At 36.3% G+C, this 16,788-nt stretch overlaps 2 protein-coding genes and 1 pseudogene across 5 annotated transcripts; 1 reads left to right on the top strand and 2 right to left on the bottom strand.

Annotated features, from left to right (window-relative positions):
• Positions 1 to 231: 231 nt before the first annotated feature.
• On the bottom strand, positions 232 to 1,893 carry LOC111318552 (uncharacterized; annotated as a pseudogene). The gene is made up of 6 exons (XR_016328917.1): positions 1,749 to 1,893; positions 1,650 to 1,663; positions 1,349 to 1,525; positions 1,180 to 1,254; positions 954 to 1,094; positions 232 to 821 (listed from the first exon to the last, which is right to left on the bottom strand). The product of XR_016328917.1 is annotated as an uncharacterized LOC111318552 (transcript).
• A 1,464-nt stretch (positions 1,894 to 3,357) lies between these two features.
• Positions 3,358 to 14,795, top strand: LOC111277274 (beta-ketoacyl-[acyl-carrier-protein] synthase III A, chloroplastic-like). Of its 3 annotated transcripts, none has more exons than XR_016329057.1 (9): positions 3,358 to 4,054; positions 5,496 to 5,644; positions 6,039 to 6,175; positions 7,100 to 7,205; positions 7,292 to 7,410; positions 13,394 to 13,458; positions 13,542 to 13,764; positions 13,966 to 14,163; positions 14,296 to 14,795. XR_016329057.1 is itself a non-coding variant. In XM_022863611.2 (8 exons), the coding sequence occupies exons 1-8, from the start codon at positions 3,870 to 3,872 to the stop codon at positions 14,515 to 14,517; spliced, it is 1,206 nt and encodes a 401-aa protein (XP_022719346.2). In that variant the 5' UTR covers positions 3,366 to 3,869; the 3' UTR covers positions 14,518 to 14,795. The 3 variants fall into 3 exon arrangements, 1 of the variants encoding a protein (XP_022719346.2); XR_016329056.1 differs by having other exon boundaries at positions 13,966 to 14,213; positions 14,296 to 14,435; XM_022863611.2 differs by lacking the exon at positions 13,966 to 14,163 and having other exon boundaries at positions 3,366 to 4,054.
• Positions 14,796 to 14,950: 155 nt separating this feature from the next.
• Positions 14,951 to 16,758, bottom strand: LOC111277264 (putative xyloglucan galactosyltransferase GT19). Its single transcript, XM_022863589.2, has one exon. The coding sequence runs from the start codon at positions 16,526 to 16,528 to the stop codon at positions 15,122 to 15,124; it is 1,407 nt and encodes a 468-aa protein (XP_022719324.2). The 5' UTR covers positions 16,529 to 16,758; the 3' UTR covers positions 14,951 to 15,121.
• Between the last annotated feature and the right edge of the window lie 30 nt (positions 16,759 to 16,788).

Consider the following 16,788-nt stretch of genomic DNA (forward strand, 5'->3'; position numbering starts at 1 on the left):
TTTTTATGCAAATCAAGAGAATACACTTTTCTTTTGTTGCAATCATGGGATAAAAATATGAATTATAAACATCTAGATTTAAAGTTTTTATGTATATTTTTTTAAAAATAATTATATGAATTAATTGAATTATATTTTAGATTTATAGGTTAATTTAATTCAACAAAACCAATGCTTCTGTTTGAAAATTAAACCTAATCTCAAATATCATAACTCAAAGAGAAGAGGGGATGATCAAATTCAAAGAACATTAGGTTATACAACTATAAAATTTAATTTTAACAATTACTAAACACTAAAATATTGGGAAGGAATTAATATTCCATCCCGGTCAAAACTTTTCCCACAAATCATTGCCTCCTTAAAACACACTACATGCTAAACTACTAAAGGCATCGTAATTATTATTATTATTTTTTTCACATTCAATTCAAAGGTGATCTTTGAGGCACACCTTTCCGGTGGCTAATACTCTCAGCCGCAGCAGCCTGTGAGCATCTGCCTCGGCACGAACCTCGAGGCATTAAAACGCAGCTGCGTTTCTTCTTCTTCACGAACTCAGTTGTGGCAGTGGAAACAAGTGACGATGGCTTGCAGTTTATTGCACTGTTACCATTGCTAGTGACAGTTGTGCTTGTTGATCCTCCTGACCAAGTACTAGGGGAAACAGGGGAGCCCATGACGGAGTCAGGAGTCATCTGAGGATCCTCTTCAAGCTTTAGGAAGCTGGCGTCAGTTCTAGTTTTGTACAACAATGGAAGTAGTTCAGAGGTTGGGTCAAGTGTTTTTCCGTCACGTTTGGCAGTCTCTAAGTGATTAACCTGCATGCATGTGGGGCAAGGAAATTAAACTGTGAGAAAAAGAGAAACAGTAACAGTACAAGCAAATTGAAAATGTTAAGAAAATCAAAACAGTGAATATACTAGTAATTGACTAAAACGGAAATGATGAACCTTGCAAGAGAGAGAGCAGAAGAGAAATGGGTCTTGAAGGCTGCGATGTCATTTGATGCAGAATTTACCAGAGCCTCTAAAGGGGCGTGACATTGGCCTTTCATTCGAAAACACTACTTTGGCACTGTTTGTTGTGTATGGCTGTAGAGTTAAAAATGATCAGAAGACCTGAATTCAAGAAAAGAAACATTTCACTTTCTTAGTTCAAGCTAGATTAACTACATACTTGAACGAGGGAACAATTGATCAGTTTTTGAGCATCACTCAACCGTAGAACATCTTGATAAACATATCTTCTTATCTGTACAAGGGAAAAAATAGAAGGAATTCGATCTGTAAGAAAGTAAGATAAGATGGAATTTTATGCTGATTTTTGGCAATCTAGATCAATGAACTTGTAAGCGACGATGAGGACGGTGAAAAGGCAAGCAGTGAGGGCAGATAGTAATGCAACAATTCAAGCAGAAAATGTTCTTCTCAATTTTCTTTTCAGACTTATGAACTATACAAGGATCAAAGAATTTTTCTCCAAGAAGAATTCCAAGCCAATGAGGAATTGATCTTGCATCAACCTGTAAAAATTTTTAAAAGAAAAAGAGAACCTAGTAAAGATGAATCAAACCCCGAGTACTTCATGAAATGATCAGAAAAAAAAAAAAAAAACAATCTAGAGTCCCGGAAATTAAGGTATTTCACCATGTTCTGCTCTCCTGTATGTTGAAGAAGCAGTTAGGATGTCAGGAGTTTACAAAGAAAAAGGGGTTTGGTCAAAAAAGTATCAGTCATCAATGAAACGATTGGGGCCCTCGTGATGTGGGGGAGTTGTGGGAGAGATAAGCAGAGTGTACGAAAAGGGAAACAGGGCCTCTTTCTCTCTGCTAGCAATGCTGGCGGCAGCTACTGATTTCCCTGTTGTTGCGAAATGGGGTCTGGGGCTCATTTATAGCAAAAAGGGGGCGCTACACTAGGATTTAGTTGTTGCTCAAAGCATATGATATGCAGATTTTGAATATCAAAAGCAAATGTTTTAGCAATTTTAGACCAAGGCCTACAACTTTAAGGTTTCAACATTTCTCCATACTGTGCAGTGATTTTGTTCATTTTAGTGTGTTCCACTCACCCTGTTTTGCAACCGATGGTAAAGTTCCCATTTCTTTATTAAAATCCTCTTCACTCTTTTCAAGTACGAGAATGATTTCTTTGTCATTTTTAAATAACTTTCAATCTTGGAGTGTTAGTATCCTTTGCCATTAACAATGAGTTTCAAGTTTCTAGGCAGGTGAGAAAGAGTTTGGAATGTTGAAGGGATGGAAATACACAAATGAAGTTATTTCTGGCTGCTATCAAGGCTTATGATTAGTCGATAATATATCAAATATAAATCTTATCTTCAATTATTAGATACAAAATAACATTACAATAAATAAAAATGGGTATAAAATAACTAAAATTTTTGCAAAAAATCAAACCAAAAATAGATCACCCTCCTCTGCTTTGATATGATTACCAAGTATATCAAAAGTCAAAACTCAACCTCTCATGTAAATATTGTACTGTTCTTGGATGACATGATACAACAGCTGTTACCAAGTATGGGGCGGCTATCCATGTGAACTCTGGGTGCCTACAATTTCGACCTTTTTTTTCTTTGGCGAAATTTGAGAGGAGTAGAGCAGCAGCATTTACTCCTTGGGAGCTTGAGATTCAGAAAAAGAGGATCTTAAATTGCCCTATCCGATCTTAAAAATTAATTTGTTTCCCTTTTCATGAGAAGATGAATGTTCAATGTTCAATGTTTTTACCAAGCAGGGTTTGAACTTTGAAGCTTTTGATCAAATCATATTTTTTAGTTCTAAAATGCTATTTAATGATAAGGTATTATGTACCTAAAAAGTTCTTACTCTATTGAAAAAGGTTTTTTTTGAAAAAATCTTGTTAGGTCATATTTCCCGGCGGCTCAAGGGAACTTGACTATATGTATTAAGTTCAAAACGTGCTGATTTGTTCTAACATTGCTCTCGGGCCTCTCCAAAATTTCAATTTTGTGTTGGAGTCCAATACAATAGACCAATTCCACCATGGAAACTCCAAAATTTAGCCCAATATTGGGGTCATGTTTTAGAGCAATCACATGGTGATGGCATTATTATTCTAAAGTAAAATTGGTGAGTCTGTCTTTTTTTATAAGAAGAGACCTACCATTTATTTTAAATCCAATGCAATCCAATCAAATAAATCCAATTATTTAAAATTTTGACTTGAAATCCAATTGTCGAACAAACTCTTTAACTTATATTGTTTGGGAAAACTGAAAAGAGTTACAAGTAAACCAAAGCTGAAACAATGTGTGAAACGACAAGAAATAAGAATACGAGTTAGATGAGGATTCAATGCAAAACCAAACCTTGTAATTCACGAACCATCAACGACAGGTATTGGCCAAGCATTCCCAAAGAGTACGAACCAGCAAACAGAACTCAAGCTCAATCTGCCTAGTGTCAACTGTCAAGTGCTAAGCCAACTGTTTTATGCCCCACAAGATATACTTGTACAACGAGAGAAAATTTAAGAGTAGCGTTGGAGTTTCACAAAACTGGTTGGCAAAATAGCCAATTTTTTTTCCCTTTTCTTTTATCTTTGGACCCTCCTAAGATCTTTACCAAAAATGAAGCCTGGGTTTCGCTCAAGTTTTGCATAAATCTATTTAACCTTTTTGAAAAATTGATTCATGAAACTTATTTAATTTGAGTTTTCTCTCGTTGTCACGGGCTTTTTATACTCTTTCCATTACATTCTAAAGACCCTTGCTTTCTCCCTTTAGGCAAAAAAAGTTTCAAAATTTGCATTTCTCTTTCTCATTTTTTTAGCTATATTATTCCTTCGCCGCTGTAAAGTGAGTGTTTTGTGGGATTGTAAATGGCCAATGCAACTGGGTTTTTCACACCTTCAGTTCCGTGCCTGAGGAGAAAGATTCAACCTTCCATAGGAATTTCTCGATCTGGGATTTGCTTCTCTGAAGGAATCTTTAGGACGGTAGTGTGCTCAAGTGGCATTGAAGGTGCAGAGAAGCATTTTTCCCCTTCTAAATCTCGAGTACCCAAGTAAATTTCTTCGGCTTATTTTATTCGATTCTTGTTTGATTATTGCTTGATTGATTTATTTCTCTGGGAATTGAGTTGTTGGAGTGTAGCAGCTGGTTTATTTCTGAAAATGGTTTCAAATGAGCTTGGCTTTATGGGTATTGACTCTGTATCTGTAATTGAGTAAATGTGGATACTTTTTCAGGAAAGAGTAAATTTTTGTTTATTATTGAGTTTTAATTTTATTGGAACTTCGTTGTTTGGGTGTTATAGTTGTTGTGAAGTTCAAGGCTAAATTGCTCTTCCACTAGCAAGAATCATGTGCATTGAACAAAGACGATTCTTTTCATTTATGAATTGATGAAACAGATTCATACGTGTGCATCTGGAGCTTATTTACAGGGGAGTTGTCTTGATTAAATTTGAAAGATTAGGATGTCATTTGGTTGTAGTGCCCAGTAATTGTGTTGCTTGCTCTTGGTGGATTATCATCGAGGTTTGAAAAACTAATGAGCTGAAATTGCCGATCCTCCTAGTTTATGCAAAGGCAACTCTGGATAGATGACTTGAATATGGTATGAGCAAGATGTTTGTCTTTTTTTTTTTTTGTGGGTCTTTAAGATGTTTGGCTTTGTGCGTTCTTTGTAGTCCTAGCTGAATAAACAATTCATGAACCTTTGTCTCCAAATTAAGAATGGTACTTCAGAATAATCAGTGGCTTAGGAGGTTGTGTCTGGCATACCAAAAATAACTAATTGTCCTGAGTTTGATATTAAATAGTCTCAGTTATTATCCATTCATGGATTTATATGATATAGGAAACTTTGGTTTGGGTTATGAGATGAGAATAGAGGAAATCGCAAGCTATTTGGAGTTTGTGCCATTTGAGTAAAGAAGTCTTCCTGTGACCCTTGTAGGCTAATATCTGCACGCTTTACTTATATCAACAAGCTGGAGATTAACATGGACATAGTTCAGATACTTAAGGTTTCCTAGTTGTTGGATATATTGGTCAATCCAATTTTTTGTTTAATTTGTCTCTTGCAGGCCATCTTAATGATTTTTATTTCCACATTAGTTAGGGAGACACTTAACAGGGTGAAAGACAGCCAGGTATCTGTAAGCTTTTTGAGCACTCCAGACCTGTATAGTTTTGTTATTGATCTACTAGAAGCATTAGGTTTCTCTTCTGATGGTGATTGAGAAGCTCCTATTAGGTCTGGGGTTAAGATAAAGTACAATGTTGTATGTAACCCCCTTTTGACACTGAAGTTTTCAAAGTACACGTGCCAAACAGCTGGCTTGTCAATGGCATTTACTGGGTACTTCAAATCCATTCTGGCCTTCAGAGTTGAGATGCAGCCTCGGTTTTATTTGTTTGTTTACTCCTTTCATTTTGAAAGATAATGGTTTTCGTGACTTATGTTTTACTTTCCTATTTATACTTTGGAAAAAAATACAGGCTTGTTAGTAAAGGCTGCAAGTTAGTTGGCTGTGGGTCAGCAGTGCCAATTCTTTCAGTTTCAAATGATGATCTTGCAAAAATAGTTGATACTTCTGATGAATGGATCTATGTCCGAACTGGTATACGAAATCGACGGGTTATTTCAGGTCAGAACATTCTCTAATGCATACTAGTGCTATGTGTAGCATATCCGTTAACTATTTTGCTGGCATTTCCTGCTTGTATCAAACTTTCGTTCATGTGATAAAAACCTTTGCTTAAATCTTGTGGAAGGGTATTTGGCTTGAAGAGTCCCAGTCTAGATATGCTGAGTTAGACTGGTTTTAAGTACAGCTATTTATGCTTGCTATTCTTAAGAGGTTGAAAAATACTTTATACAGGCTTTTTCCCTTATAATAAGCAGAACGTTGGCCTGGCTTAAGTGCTGCACTGCTTTGTCTAAATTGCTTTTTTGGCCATGGCTGGACAGAAACCTTGTTTGCTTTTTTTGCCATCCTTATTTCTCTGTGGAGGAGAGTCCTATTAACAATCCTCTTACAGGAAAGGAAAGTTTAAAAAGCCTAGCGGTTGAAGCGGCAAGGAAAGCTCTTGAAATGGCAGATGTTGACCGTAATGATCTTGACCTAATCTTGATGTGCACATCTACACCAGATGATCTTTTTGGTGTTGCTCCACAGGTATTGGGGAATAGGTCAATAATTATTGCAGAATCTAATGAGGCTGTAACAAACATAGCAATTTTCATTATTTATGCTGGACTGCATGGAGGTTTCAGAAAATCTAGGATTGGATGATTCTATGCATTTTAAACAAGACTGCTTCAAATATATCAAGAGGAATGTAAAAATGATATGTCCTGGATTATCTTGAAAAACTTGTTTGTGTTAACTAGCATAAATCATAGAACGTTTTTTGTATTAGAGGAGACTTTGAATATGTGCTTGCAAGCATTTTTTTCCCTGTGTTCTAGAAATTTAACCATATTGGTAGATTCTATATTGGTCTCAAAACTTATAAATATTTGTAAAAGCTAAAGATCTTTTGGTTTATTTAGATGCTTCTTTGGGTTTCATTAGGGGTTTCCAAGCATTTTGGGTAATGGGATCTAATGGGAAGTAGTGTAATCAAATATTGTTTGAAAGTGTAATTGTTGTGTGAAGGTACACGAAGGCTACAAACTTAGTTAATGTACATTAATTGTTGCTGGAGGATAGGGGCTTAAGCGGAGATCTTGATTTCAGGTTTAAGTATTCTCTTTTGAGTGAAAGAGGCACAGAGAAAAAATTAACTATTTTTCTGGTGAAAATTTTCCTTGTACTACATTGAATTTCATGGATGCTGTAGTAGATTTTATCAAGTGTTGTAGGGTATAAACTTCAAATAAATACAAAATCAATGTCAGAGCAGGTTTTGGTTCAGGCAACTGTTTGGCTCTACAGATTTTGTCTAATTCGAGCAGAGGTTGGGTCTATTTGAGCTTCACTAGTCTTCTTGTTTGTAGGTCTTGACATGGCATATGTGCTTATTTTGACAGTAATGTGTGTATGTTTTATTGAATACTAATTAGTTATTGTTCTGGCAACTTTTATTTAAATTGTCAGGTCCAAAGAGAGCTTGGCTGCACAAAAACTCCTTTAGCTTATGATATTACAGCTGCATGCAGCGGATTTGTGTTGGGTCTGGTCTCTGCTGCTTGCCATATTAGGGGTAAGGAATTTGTTTAATTCACAGCGGGGAGGTTTTATCATGCCCATTAATGTTTTATAGTATCCTTTTACCTTTGTGAATTACAGGAGGTGGGTTTCGTAATGTTTTAGTGATTGGAGCAGATATTATTTCTCGAATTGTTGATTGGACTGATAGAGGGACATGCATTCTCTTTGGGGATGCTGCTGGTGCTGTACTAGTTCAGGTAATATGCTAATACCTTCTTTTTGTAAGTTCACTCTTTTCCGGATGATGCCGTGGCGATATCTTGAACTTGCATCAGCTAGTACAGACTGTTTCATACTATTGCAGATTCTAGCTTCACTGATGGGGATGATCTGCTTGGTCTATATACATGCGTATGTGGTGTTTCTGTCTAGCAGAGGGCATAAAATTGGTTGTAAATGGAGAACTGTTTAATCTGAAATCTTAGCAAGGAAGGATATCTTAGTGCATCATACCCCTTGCTGAGTTGCCCGACTTGCGCATTATATTACATTCTCTAATATGCTTGTTTGGTGGAGGACTTAAATAGATGCCCTGATATAAGATACAGTCCTGCATTTTACTTCTTTAATACTTTGTTGCACCATACAAAAGTAAGGGATTGGAAGTACCTATATTCAGCATGCTTTCATCTTAGATTTACAAAATAGAACAGAATTAGATATTTTCTTGGAGCCATTTCTTGCCAAAGATTTTGGGAGTAGCTGAATCTGATCTGCATGTTGCCCCTTGCATCAAGATTTCATAGCAATGTGCTTGTAATATAGGTTCTTATAATCATCAGGCAGACTTAATATAGAACTAGTGGGTTGAAATCATAGGTCTTTGTGGAGAATCATCTTTCACCCTATATTTGGTTTATTAAAAAGCATAACTGTTTTAGCATGGGGACGTGCTAATTGCTAGATTAAATTATCTAGAACTTTATTATGGGTTTGTGGAAGAACTAAGAAATAAATCAGTGTGAAAACTGAATGTATGTTGGAAAACTGCTTATTACTTCTTTAATACTTTGTTGCACCATACAAAAGTAAGGGATTGGAAGTACCTATATTCAGCATGCTTTCATCTTAGATTTACAAAATAGAACAGAATTAGATATTTTCTTGGAGCCATTTCTTGCCAAAGATTTTGGGAGTAGCTGAATCTGATCTGCATGTTGCCCCTTGCATCAAGATTTCATAGCAATGTGCTTGTAATATAGGTTCTTATAATCATCAGGCAGACTTAATATAGAACTAGTGGGTTGAAATCATAGGTCTTTGTGGGGAATCATCTTTCACCCTATATTTGGTTTATTAAAAAGCATAACTGTTTTAGCATGGGGACGTGCTAATTGCTAGATTAAATTATCTAGAACTTTATTATGGGTTTGTGGAAAAACTAAGAAATAAATCAGTGTGAAAACTGAATGTATGTTGGAAAACTGCTTATTGAGAATTATACAAGAATTTTAAGTTATATACAACTAACTAGGGGTTAAACTAGGAAACTAAATCTTCCTAAAAAACTAATCCTATAATTGGGGGATTGTCTATCCTAATTTTAGGGATATAAATACTTAATTCTAGAGATACAAATATAAATATACAAATTACAAGATTACAACCAGCTGTAAATAAGTGTTTTCCCACACTCCTCCTCAAGCTGGATAATAGGTGTTTTCCATTCCCAGCTTGGAAATAATTTCTTGAAATGTTGCACTACTGAGACCTTTAGTCAACACATCTGCAAGTTGACCCTTGGTTGATACATAGGTGTACAAATCAACCCACTGTCTAGTTTCTCCTTTATGAAATGCTGGTTTACTTCAATGTGTTTTGTTCTATCATGTTGCACAGGATTGTGTGCAATGCTTATTGCAGACTTGTTATCACAGTAGAGTTTCATTGGTCCATCGCACTTAATCTTCAAGTCTTCTAGGATAATCTTTAACCATAGTAGTTCACAAATTCCTTGAGCCATTGCTCTGAACTCTGCTTCAGCACTTGATCTTGCCACCACATTCTATTTTTTACTCCTCCAAGTCACAAGATTACTACCTAAGAAAGTGCAGTAGCCTGAGGTGGATCTTCTATTAGTTACTGAAGCTAGATAATCAGCATCTGTATATGCTTCTAGAACTAACCCCAAATTTCTTTTGAATAAGATAGCTCTCCCAGGATTGACCTTCAAATAGTGCAATATATGGTAGACAGCGTGTAGGTGCACTTCTTTAGGATTATGCATAAATTGACTTACCACACTCACAGCATATGTTATATCAGGTCTAGTATGTGAGAGATAAATGAGTCTTCCAACTAATCTTTGGTACATCTCTCTATTTACAGCAGCATCTTCATTAGCTTCTCCAATTTTACGATTAGGATCTATAGGGGTATTTGCAGGTTTACATGCAAGCTTCCTAGTTTCTTTCAGAAGATCCATCACATATTTCTGTTGTGAGATGAAAATACCATGCCGTGAGTGAGCTACTTCAATTCCTAGGAAGTACTTCAATCTCCCTAGCTCTTTTATCTCAAATTCTCTAGCCAAACACTGTTTTAGAAATTCTCTCTCTTTTTCATCATCTCCAGTTACAATTATATCATCAACATACACTAATAGAATTGTGACTCTCCTTGAATCAGAGTGCTTGATAAACAATGTGTGATCTCCTTGACTCTGTTTATATGTCTTTGCTAGCATCACTTTGGCAAATCTCCCGAACCAAGCTCTAGGAGGCTGTTTAAGGCCATATAAAGCTTTTTTCAGCCTGCATACTTTGTTTGCTTTTAGATGACCTCTAAATCACGGTGGAACCTTCATATATATTTCTTCTTCCAAATCACCATGTAAAAAAGCATTCTTTACATCAAATTGTTGAAGCTGTCAATTGTAATTTGCAGCCAATGATAACAAAATCCTAACTGTATTCATCTTGGCAACTGGAGCAAAGGTTTCCTGGTAATCCACTCCATAGGTTTGAGTGTAGTCCTTAGCCACTAACCTGGCTTTATACCTTTCAACAGTACCATCTGCCTTGTATTTTACAGTGAAAACCCATTTACACCCCACTGGATTTTTTTTTTTAGGCAACTCTACTAGTTCCCATGTTTGATTTTTCTCTAAGGCCTCCATTTCTATTTTCATGGCTTGCCTCCATTTCTCACTGGATAATGCCTCGGATAATGTAGTTGGAACAGAAATAGTGTTTAGGCTCACAAGAAAATTTTTGTGGGATGGTGAGAATTTTTCAAATGACACAAAATTAGAGATTGGGTATAATGGATGCTTGGCACATTCTCTGGTTCCTTTTCTAATGGCAATAGGCAGATCATAATCACTAGTTATAGTTTTAGGAGATTCATGCTCATTTTGAGAAACTGAGTCAAAAACTGTAGTTACCTCATTTACAGAGTTAGGATCAGGTTCTTGGACTGGCACTGGTTCAGGATCTGGAACTTTCCTTCTTGAGTACACCTGTAATTCCTTCATAGAATCAAGAACAATATTATCCTTTGTCACATCTTCCGTATTTGGAATGGGTTCAGACTCAAATTCAGTGTTTGACTTGGGCTCAGCAGAAACAGGTTTCGACTCAGAAGAATTAATTGGTGTAAATGTTGAAGAAAGGGGCAAATCAAGCAAAAAGAAGTCTTTATCCTTATCTTCCATAAATGAAGTCTCCCCCTGAAGATAAGGTTGAGTAAAAAATAGTTTATTTTCTTCAAAAGTGACATCTGTAGACACAGAATTTTTTGGTAGGAGGATGATAGCACTTATATCCTTTTTGAGTTGAAGAATACCCCACAAAAATACACTTAATCGCTCTTGGATCCAACTTTCCCCTGTTATGACTGTGAACATGAACAAATGTTGTACAACCAAATATCCTAAGTGTGAGATTGTTTGTGGTATTAAGGTTGGGATAAAATTGTGAGATTAGTTCCATAGGAGTTTTAAATCCCAAAACCCTTGAAGGTAACCTATTTATAATATGTGTGACAGTGAGAGCAGCTTCCCCCCAGTAAAATTTAGGTACATTTGCTTGAAAAAGAAAGGCTCAGGTTGTGGCTAGTAAATGGCTGTTTTTTCTCTCTGTCACTCCATTTTGCTGTGGAATATTAACACAAGATGACTCATAGATAATCCCCTCTTTTTGGAAATAGGTAGATAGACTCTGGTTGAAGTAGTCTCTTGCATTAGCAGACCTAAATCTCTTGATTCTCACTCCAAATTGATTTTGGATCATGTTTTGGAAGCTTAAAAACACACAATTCACATCTGATTTGGATTTAAGTAAAAAAACCCAAGAGACCTTGGTACAATCATCTATGAATGAAACAAATCATCTCGCACCAGAAATATTAGGAATTGTAGAGGCACTCCAAATATCACTATGAATCAAGTAAAAGGGAGTAGAACTTCTTTTGTTACTGATTGAAAACGACACACGTCTATGCTTTGCAAGTTCGCAAACATCACAATGAAAATCTTCGACATTTAATCCTTTGAACAAAGAAGGAAACATGTTTCTCAAGGTTCCAAAAGAAGGATGTCCAAGACGAAAATGATAAAGCCAGATTTTGTCTTTATTGGAAGATTTTTCAGAAAGAAATGACAAAGGTAAACTATTCTTGATACTACTTGTGTTATTTGATGTCTCAAGATAGTATAGTCCATCCTTCTCCTTAGCAAGTCCAATCATCTTTCCTGAACTCTGGTCTTGAAATTCACAATAAGAGGGATAAAAAGTTACTTTGCAATTTATATCTCTGGTAAGTTTTTGTATAGATATCAGATTAGTAGACAATCTAGGAATATGAAGAACATTTTTTTAGAACAAACGAGGGATTTAACTTGAACATCTTCTAATCCTGCCACTGTGGTAAGTGAACCATCTGCAACAACAATTTTCTTATTACGAGGACACAGGTTATATGTACTAAACTTTAGTAAGGAATGTATCATGTGATCTGTGGCTCCTGAGTCAATGACCCAAGAACTCGTAATAGACTTAGTCGAGACATTTAATCCATGAGAATCGGAAGCTTTACCTGAACTAGAAACCTTACCCGAAGAACATATCATAATAAGCTTTTCAAGGATTTTCAATAAGTTTCTCAGCTTTTCAATCTCTTACTTGTCGAACTCTCCTTATTTCTGAGACATCTGTAGTACTCCGGTGATTTTTTCAGTTAACATTTCCTCAAATTGGGTGGTAGTGATATCTTTCTTTGAAAGGGTTCGGCAATAAAGGCCTAAATAGGATTCGGCAATGAAGGCCTAAAAAAGTCAGCAATGAAGGCTGAAAATTTTGCTTCCCAAGAAGAGCCTAAAGCTCTGATACCATGTGGAAAAACTAAGAAATAAATCAGTGTGAAAATTGAATGTATGTTGGAAAATTGCTTATTGAGAATTATACAAGAATCTTAGGTTTATATACAACTAACTAGGGGTTAAACTAGGAAACTAAATCTTCCTAAAAAACTAATCCTATAATTGAGGGATTGTCTATCCTTACAAATACTTAATTCTAGAGATACAAATATAAATATACAGATTACAAGATTACAACCAGCTGTAAATAAGTGTTTTCCCACAGGGTTAATTGTAAGTTGTAACTTTTATATATATTTAAGACATTCTAGAATAGTTAGGTTATTTTATATGAATTAGTGTTTTACTTCTTTTCTAAGTTTTAGGGTTTCAGGATTATATTTAGTATTTGCATTTTATTAGGGTTTAGTTATAAATATATATGTTATTTTATTTCAATTAGGTTTAGGATGCTAAATATTTTGAGATATTGAATATTTGGATTTTCTCCCTCTATTAATTCTTTCTGGTTTTCTCCCCCTGGTTCTTTTGTTTCTTCCAATTTCCTTTGTTTCCTCCCTAATTGCTTCTGTCTATTTCTGGTTCCTATCTAAATTTCTATTTTCTATCTCTTTCCTCTACTCTTTCTACCTCAAACTCTGAGGCAAAAAATTCAACCATAATTAAATTAGCGGCTTTATTAAGCTATTTTAGAGCCAATTCCGACATTGTCGTAGTTGTTATACCAACTTTTGTATCTGTTGATTTGCCTAAAGTGTTACTAGTTTAATGGTTTCTTATGAAATAGTAGTTACCATGTACCTATCTACTTTCTTCTACAATTAAACATGATATCATTTGCGATACAAATGATTCTGTAGGCCTGTGATGCTGAGGAGGATGGCTTATTAGGCTTTGACTTGCATAGTGATGGTGAGGGTGGAAGGTATGTGCTTCTCTTGTTGTGGAAGTAAACAAACACTATTGCTTCCTCTGAGGAATTTGACTGAGCTGTCACCCCTGTTGCAGACATCTTGGTGCTCCCATAAATGATGATAGAACCAATGATCTGTTGGGTTCTAATGGTTCAGTTTTAGATTTCCCTCCAAAAAGGTCCTCTTATAACTGCGTGCAGATGAATGGCAAAGAAGTTTTTCGCTTTGCTGTGCGATGTGTGCCACAATCAATTGAGTCTGCCTTGGAAAAAGCTGGTCTCACTGCATCCAGCATTGACTGGTTATTGCTCCATCAGGTATATGATTTAGATGTACACATATAGTATAGCTTTTGTTTTTGTCAAAATATGCCCTGCTGGCCTAACCAGGAGAGCTCCCAGATTATTGGTGCATAGATTTTTCCGTGATTACTGTTGATCGACATTATTGTCACTGATGTATTGTTCTTTCATTTTTAAATCTAACTTCATGGGTGTTATATCTTTGAGTACGAGAAGGTCATTGACAGAAAGTGACTTGGATGGTCATCTGATAATACTTTAAAACATCTTGAGAGTAGGAAGAATGCAATTTCTTCGGGCTGTTGCCCTTGGGCATCAGATGCTATTGGAAGTTGTTGAAAGGTAGTTGGGGAAAAAAGACCACTGGTGTTGTTTCGATTAGTGTATGTTGCCCATGCTCATCGAAAGGAATGGGTAAAGCCCTATCCATTAGAAGTGACCAACTGCAGCCTAATTCACATATTGTATGTCTGAGGATGGTATTCAGTACAATATCTTCCAACGATTAAGAGGGGGGGAAATCTAACAGGAATTTAATTAATGCAGGCAAACCAAAGGATTATTGATGCAGTTGCAACACGTTTAGAATTCCCACAGGAAAAAGTCATATCAAATTTGGCAAATTATGGTAATACAAGTGCAGCATCCATTCCTTTGGCATTGGATGAAGTTGTTCGAAGTGGAAAGGTGAAGTCGGGGCAAACAATTGCAACTGCAGGTTTTGGTGCTGGTCTAACTTGGGGTTCTGCTGTTATTAGATGGGGATGAAAAATTGCCCTGCTGCCAAGTTAACCGTGTAGAACAGAAGAGAAATACTTGTGAACAGCAGCTCTCCAGTTCCTACCTCCTGATCCAAAAGCACGCATATAATGGGAGTTTGCGCTGGCATAATCTCCATCAGCTCCATTTTGTTTTGTTCGAAATATGTTATATTTTAGTTATTGCACTGCTTGTAAATTTTTATTCTTTTTCCTCAAGCTTTTAAACTTTTGTATTTTCAGTCCTCTATATCAACATAATCAGCACTGCAGTAGCAATACCTTTTACTCCCTTGAGTCAAACTTGGGCAGAAATATGTTACAGCCGAACGAAGATGAGTTTTTCTACAATGCAACGTTGTTTTGGTTCTTTTGTAGAACAGTACCATTATTTTCTGCAAATCATGGTTCAGCCTATAATATGGACATCAACAAGATCATCATTACGCTTGCAAAAGCTCAATGTTTTATAATGATAAATGATATAGAAAACATCACATTCTGTCTGCAGCTGTGCAGTGATGTGGCAAGTTTTAAAGGAAAAAAAAAGGAAAGTAATATGTCAAGAAAAATACCAGTAGTAAATACAGACAAGAAATAAAATTGAATTTGGGTCATCCTTCTATCAGGTTAGCAATCTTATCTTTGATCCTTTGTAGGGTTCCATCTATTGCCATATCAAATGCATCCTTCGTGGTCCTCAATCCCAGTGAACTACCATGCCTTCTATACGTAACTCTAGGGATCAACTCCAAAACAGATTGCCTCATTCTCGTAACCTCTCTTCTTGGTATCCCCATTAACACATCCAAAATCTTTAAACCTTTAAAAACCACCTCCTCCTTTGGTATAAACACTGAGAACTCTGCATACTTCTCCTCCGGCAAATGCCAACCGTACTGCATTTTTGCTGACAATTCTTCAAAGAAAACTGGTATACAACCTGCAGTGATTGCATCAAAAGTTGACCTTCTAGATGGAGTATCCCCTGGAGGCTGCAAACAAAAGGTTGCTTGTAGCATAGGCCTCATGTACCGTATAGGATCATGCTCACATATCCCATTCGAGCAATCCACTGTATGACATGTCTTTGAGTATATTCCATTACTTTTAAGAACGTCGAAGCTGCTGCTGTTGCTGTTGATGCTACTGTTCTCACACTCGGTCCTTATACTCCTTCTGATATTCGGGGTGGCACTAATTCCTCCGCCACCAGCAAACAACATTAAAGCAGTCCTCCTGGACGTCTTCACCCGTTGAATCCAAGCCTCTAAGCATGCCAAATTCGGAGGATGAAACGACGTAGGATAAGGCACAGCATGCTCCTGCCAAGGCCAAGCTCTTCCCTCAGGAACCAAAGCAGTGACATTGTAAAACTCAGGCAATTCAAGAAATGAAGTGCCCCATATAGGAGGATCATTATCCAATGGCTGAGAGAAATCCCAAGCAGGTCTAGCCATAACCAAAAAATGATCATGACCCATATGCCGTTTCCATATTCCAGGTTCATCATATTGCAAAAACTCAAACAATTCCATCCCATGTTGGAAGCTGGAATTGACATCAGGACCATACAAATACCTTAAAGAATCAATGGCAGCATAGTAAGGAAGAAAGACAGCATTTGCAACATTAGGGTCATTTGTAAGACAAGGGTATTCCAGGATTCTTCTATGGAAAATTAGTTCAAGTAACAAAGGATCAGTTCGGTACCAACTGCGAGATTTGATATGGGTTTTTTGTCCTAACCCATGGTTTGCTAAGTAAGGACAAAAGTCATCAAAAAGTGGGTATTCAGAACAGTTAGTAAGTAGATCAAGATTGAATCTAGATGGGAGGTTCCTGATGTGGATCCAGCGGTTGTTGCATTCTGCTGTTGTTGCTTGGTTTGATGTTGATTCAGTATTCAGGATTTGTTGAGAAGATGCTGAATTGATGATCAATAGAAGGAAGAAATGAGTTGTGGTGATTTGGGTCTTGTAGGCCATGGAAACAAGATGTTGAAAGATTGAAAGTCTCATAAAAACATTTATGTGTGGCTAAGGATGGATTTTTTGGGGGTTTTGGTTTTTTTTTTTTATCTCTGTATTCTGTAATGTTCTTTTTCTTTCTTTTTTTGATAAAACTCTGTATGACAGTCGGCTTTTTTCGACTTTTTCTCTGTTGGTGGAGAAGAAAGCTTCAGTTTCCAAACCCAAAAATGAAAAATGAAAACAGTTTTTAACTAAATGACAGTAGTAATTGTTTATTCTGTCTGTTTTTCACTTTTTCTTCTTATTTT

This window comes from Durio zibethinus, chromosome 17 (genome assembly GCF_047325235.1).
Source record: "Durio zibethinus cultivar Kanyao isolate XHJ-2024 chromosome 17, ASM4732523v1, whole genome shotgun sequence".
Lineage (NCBI taxonomy): Eukaryota > Viridiplantae > Streptophyta > Magnoliopsida > Malvales > Malvaceae > Durio > Durio zibethinus.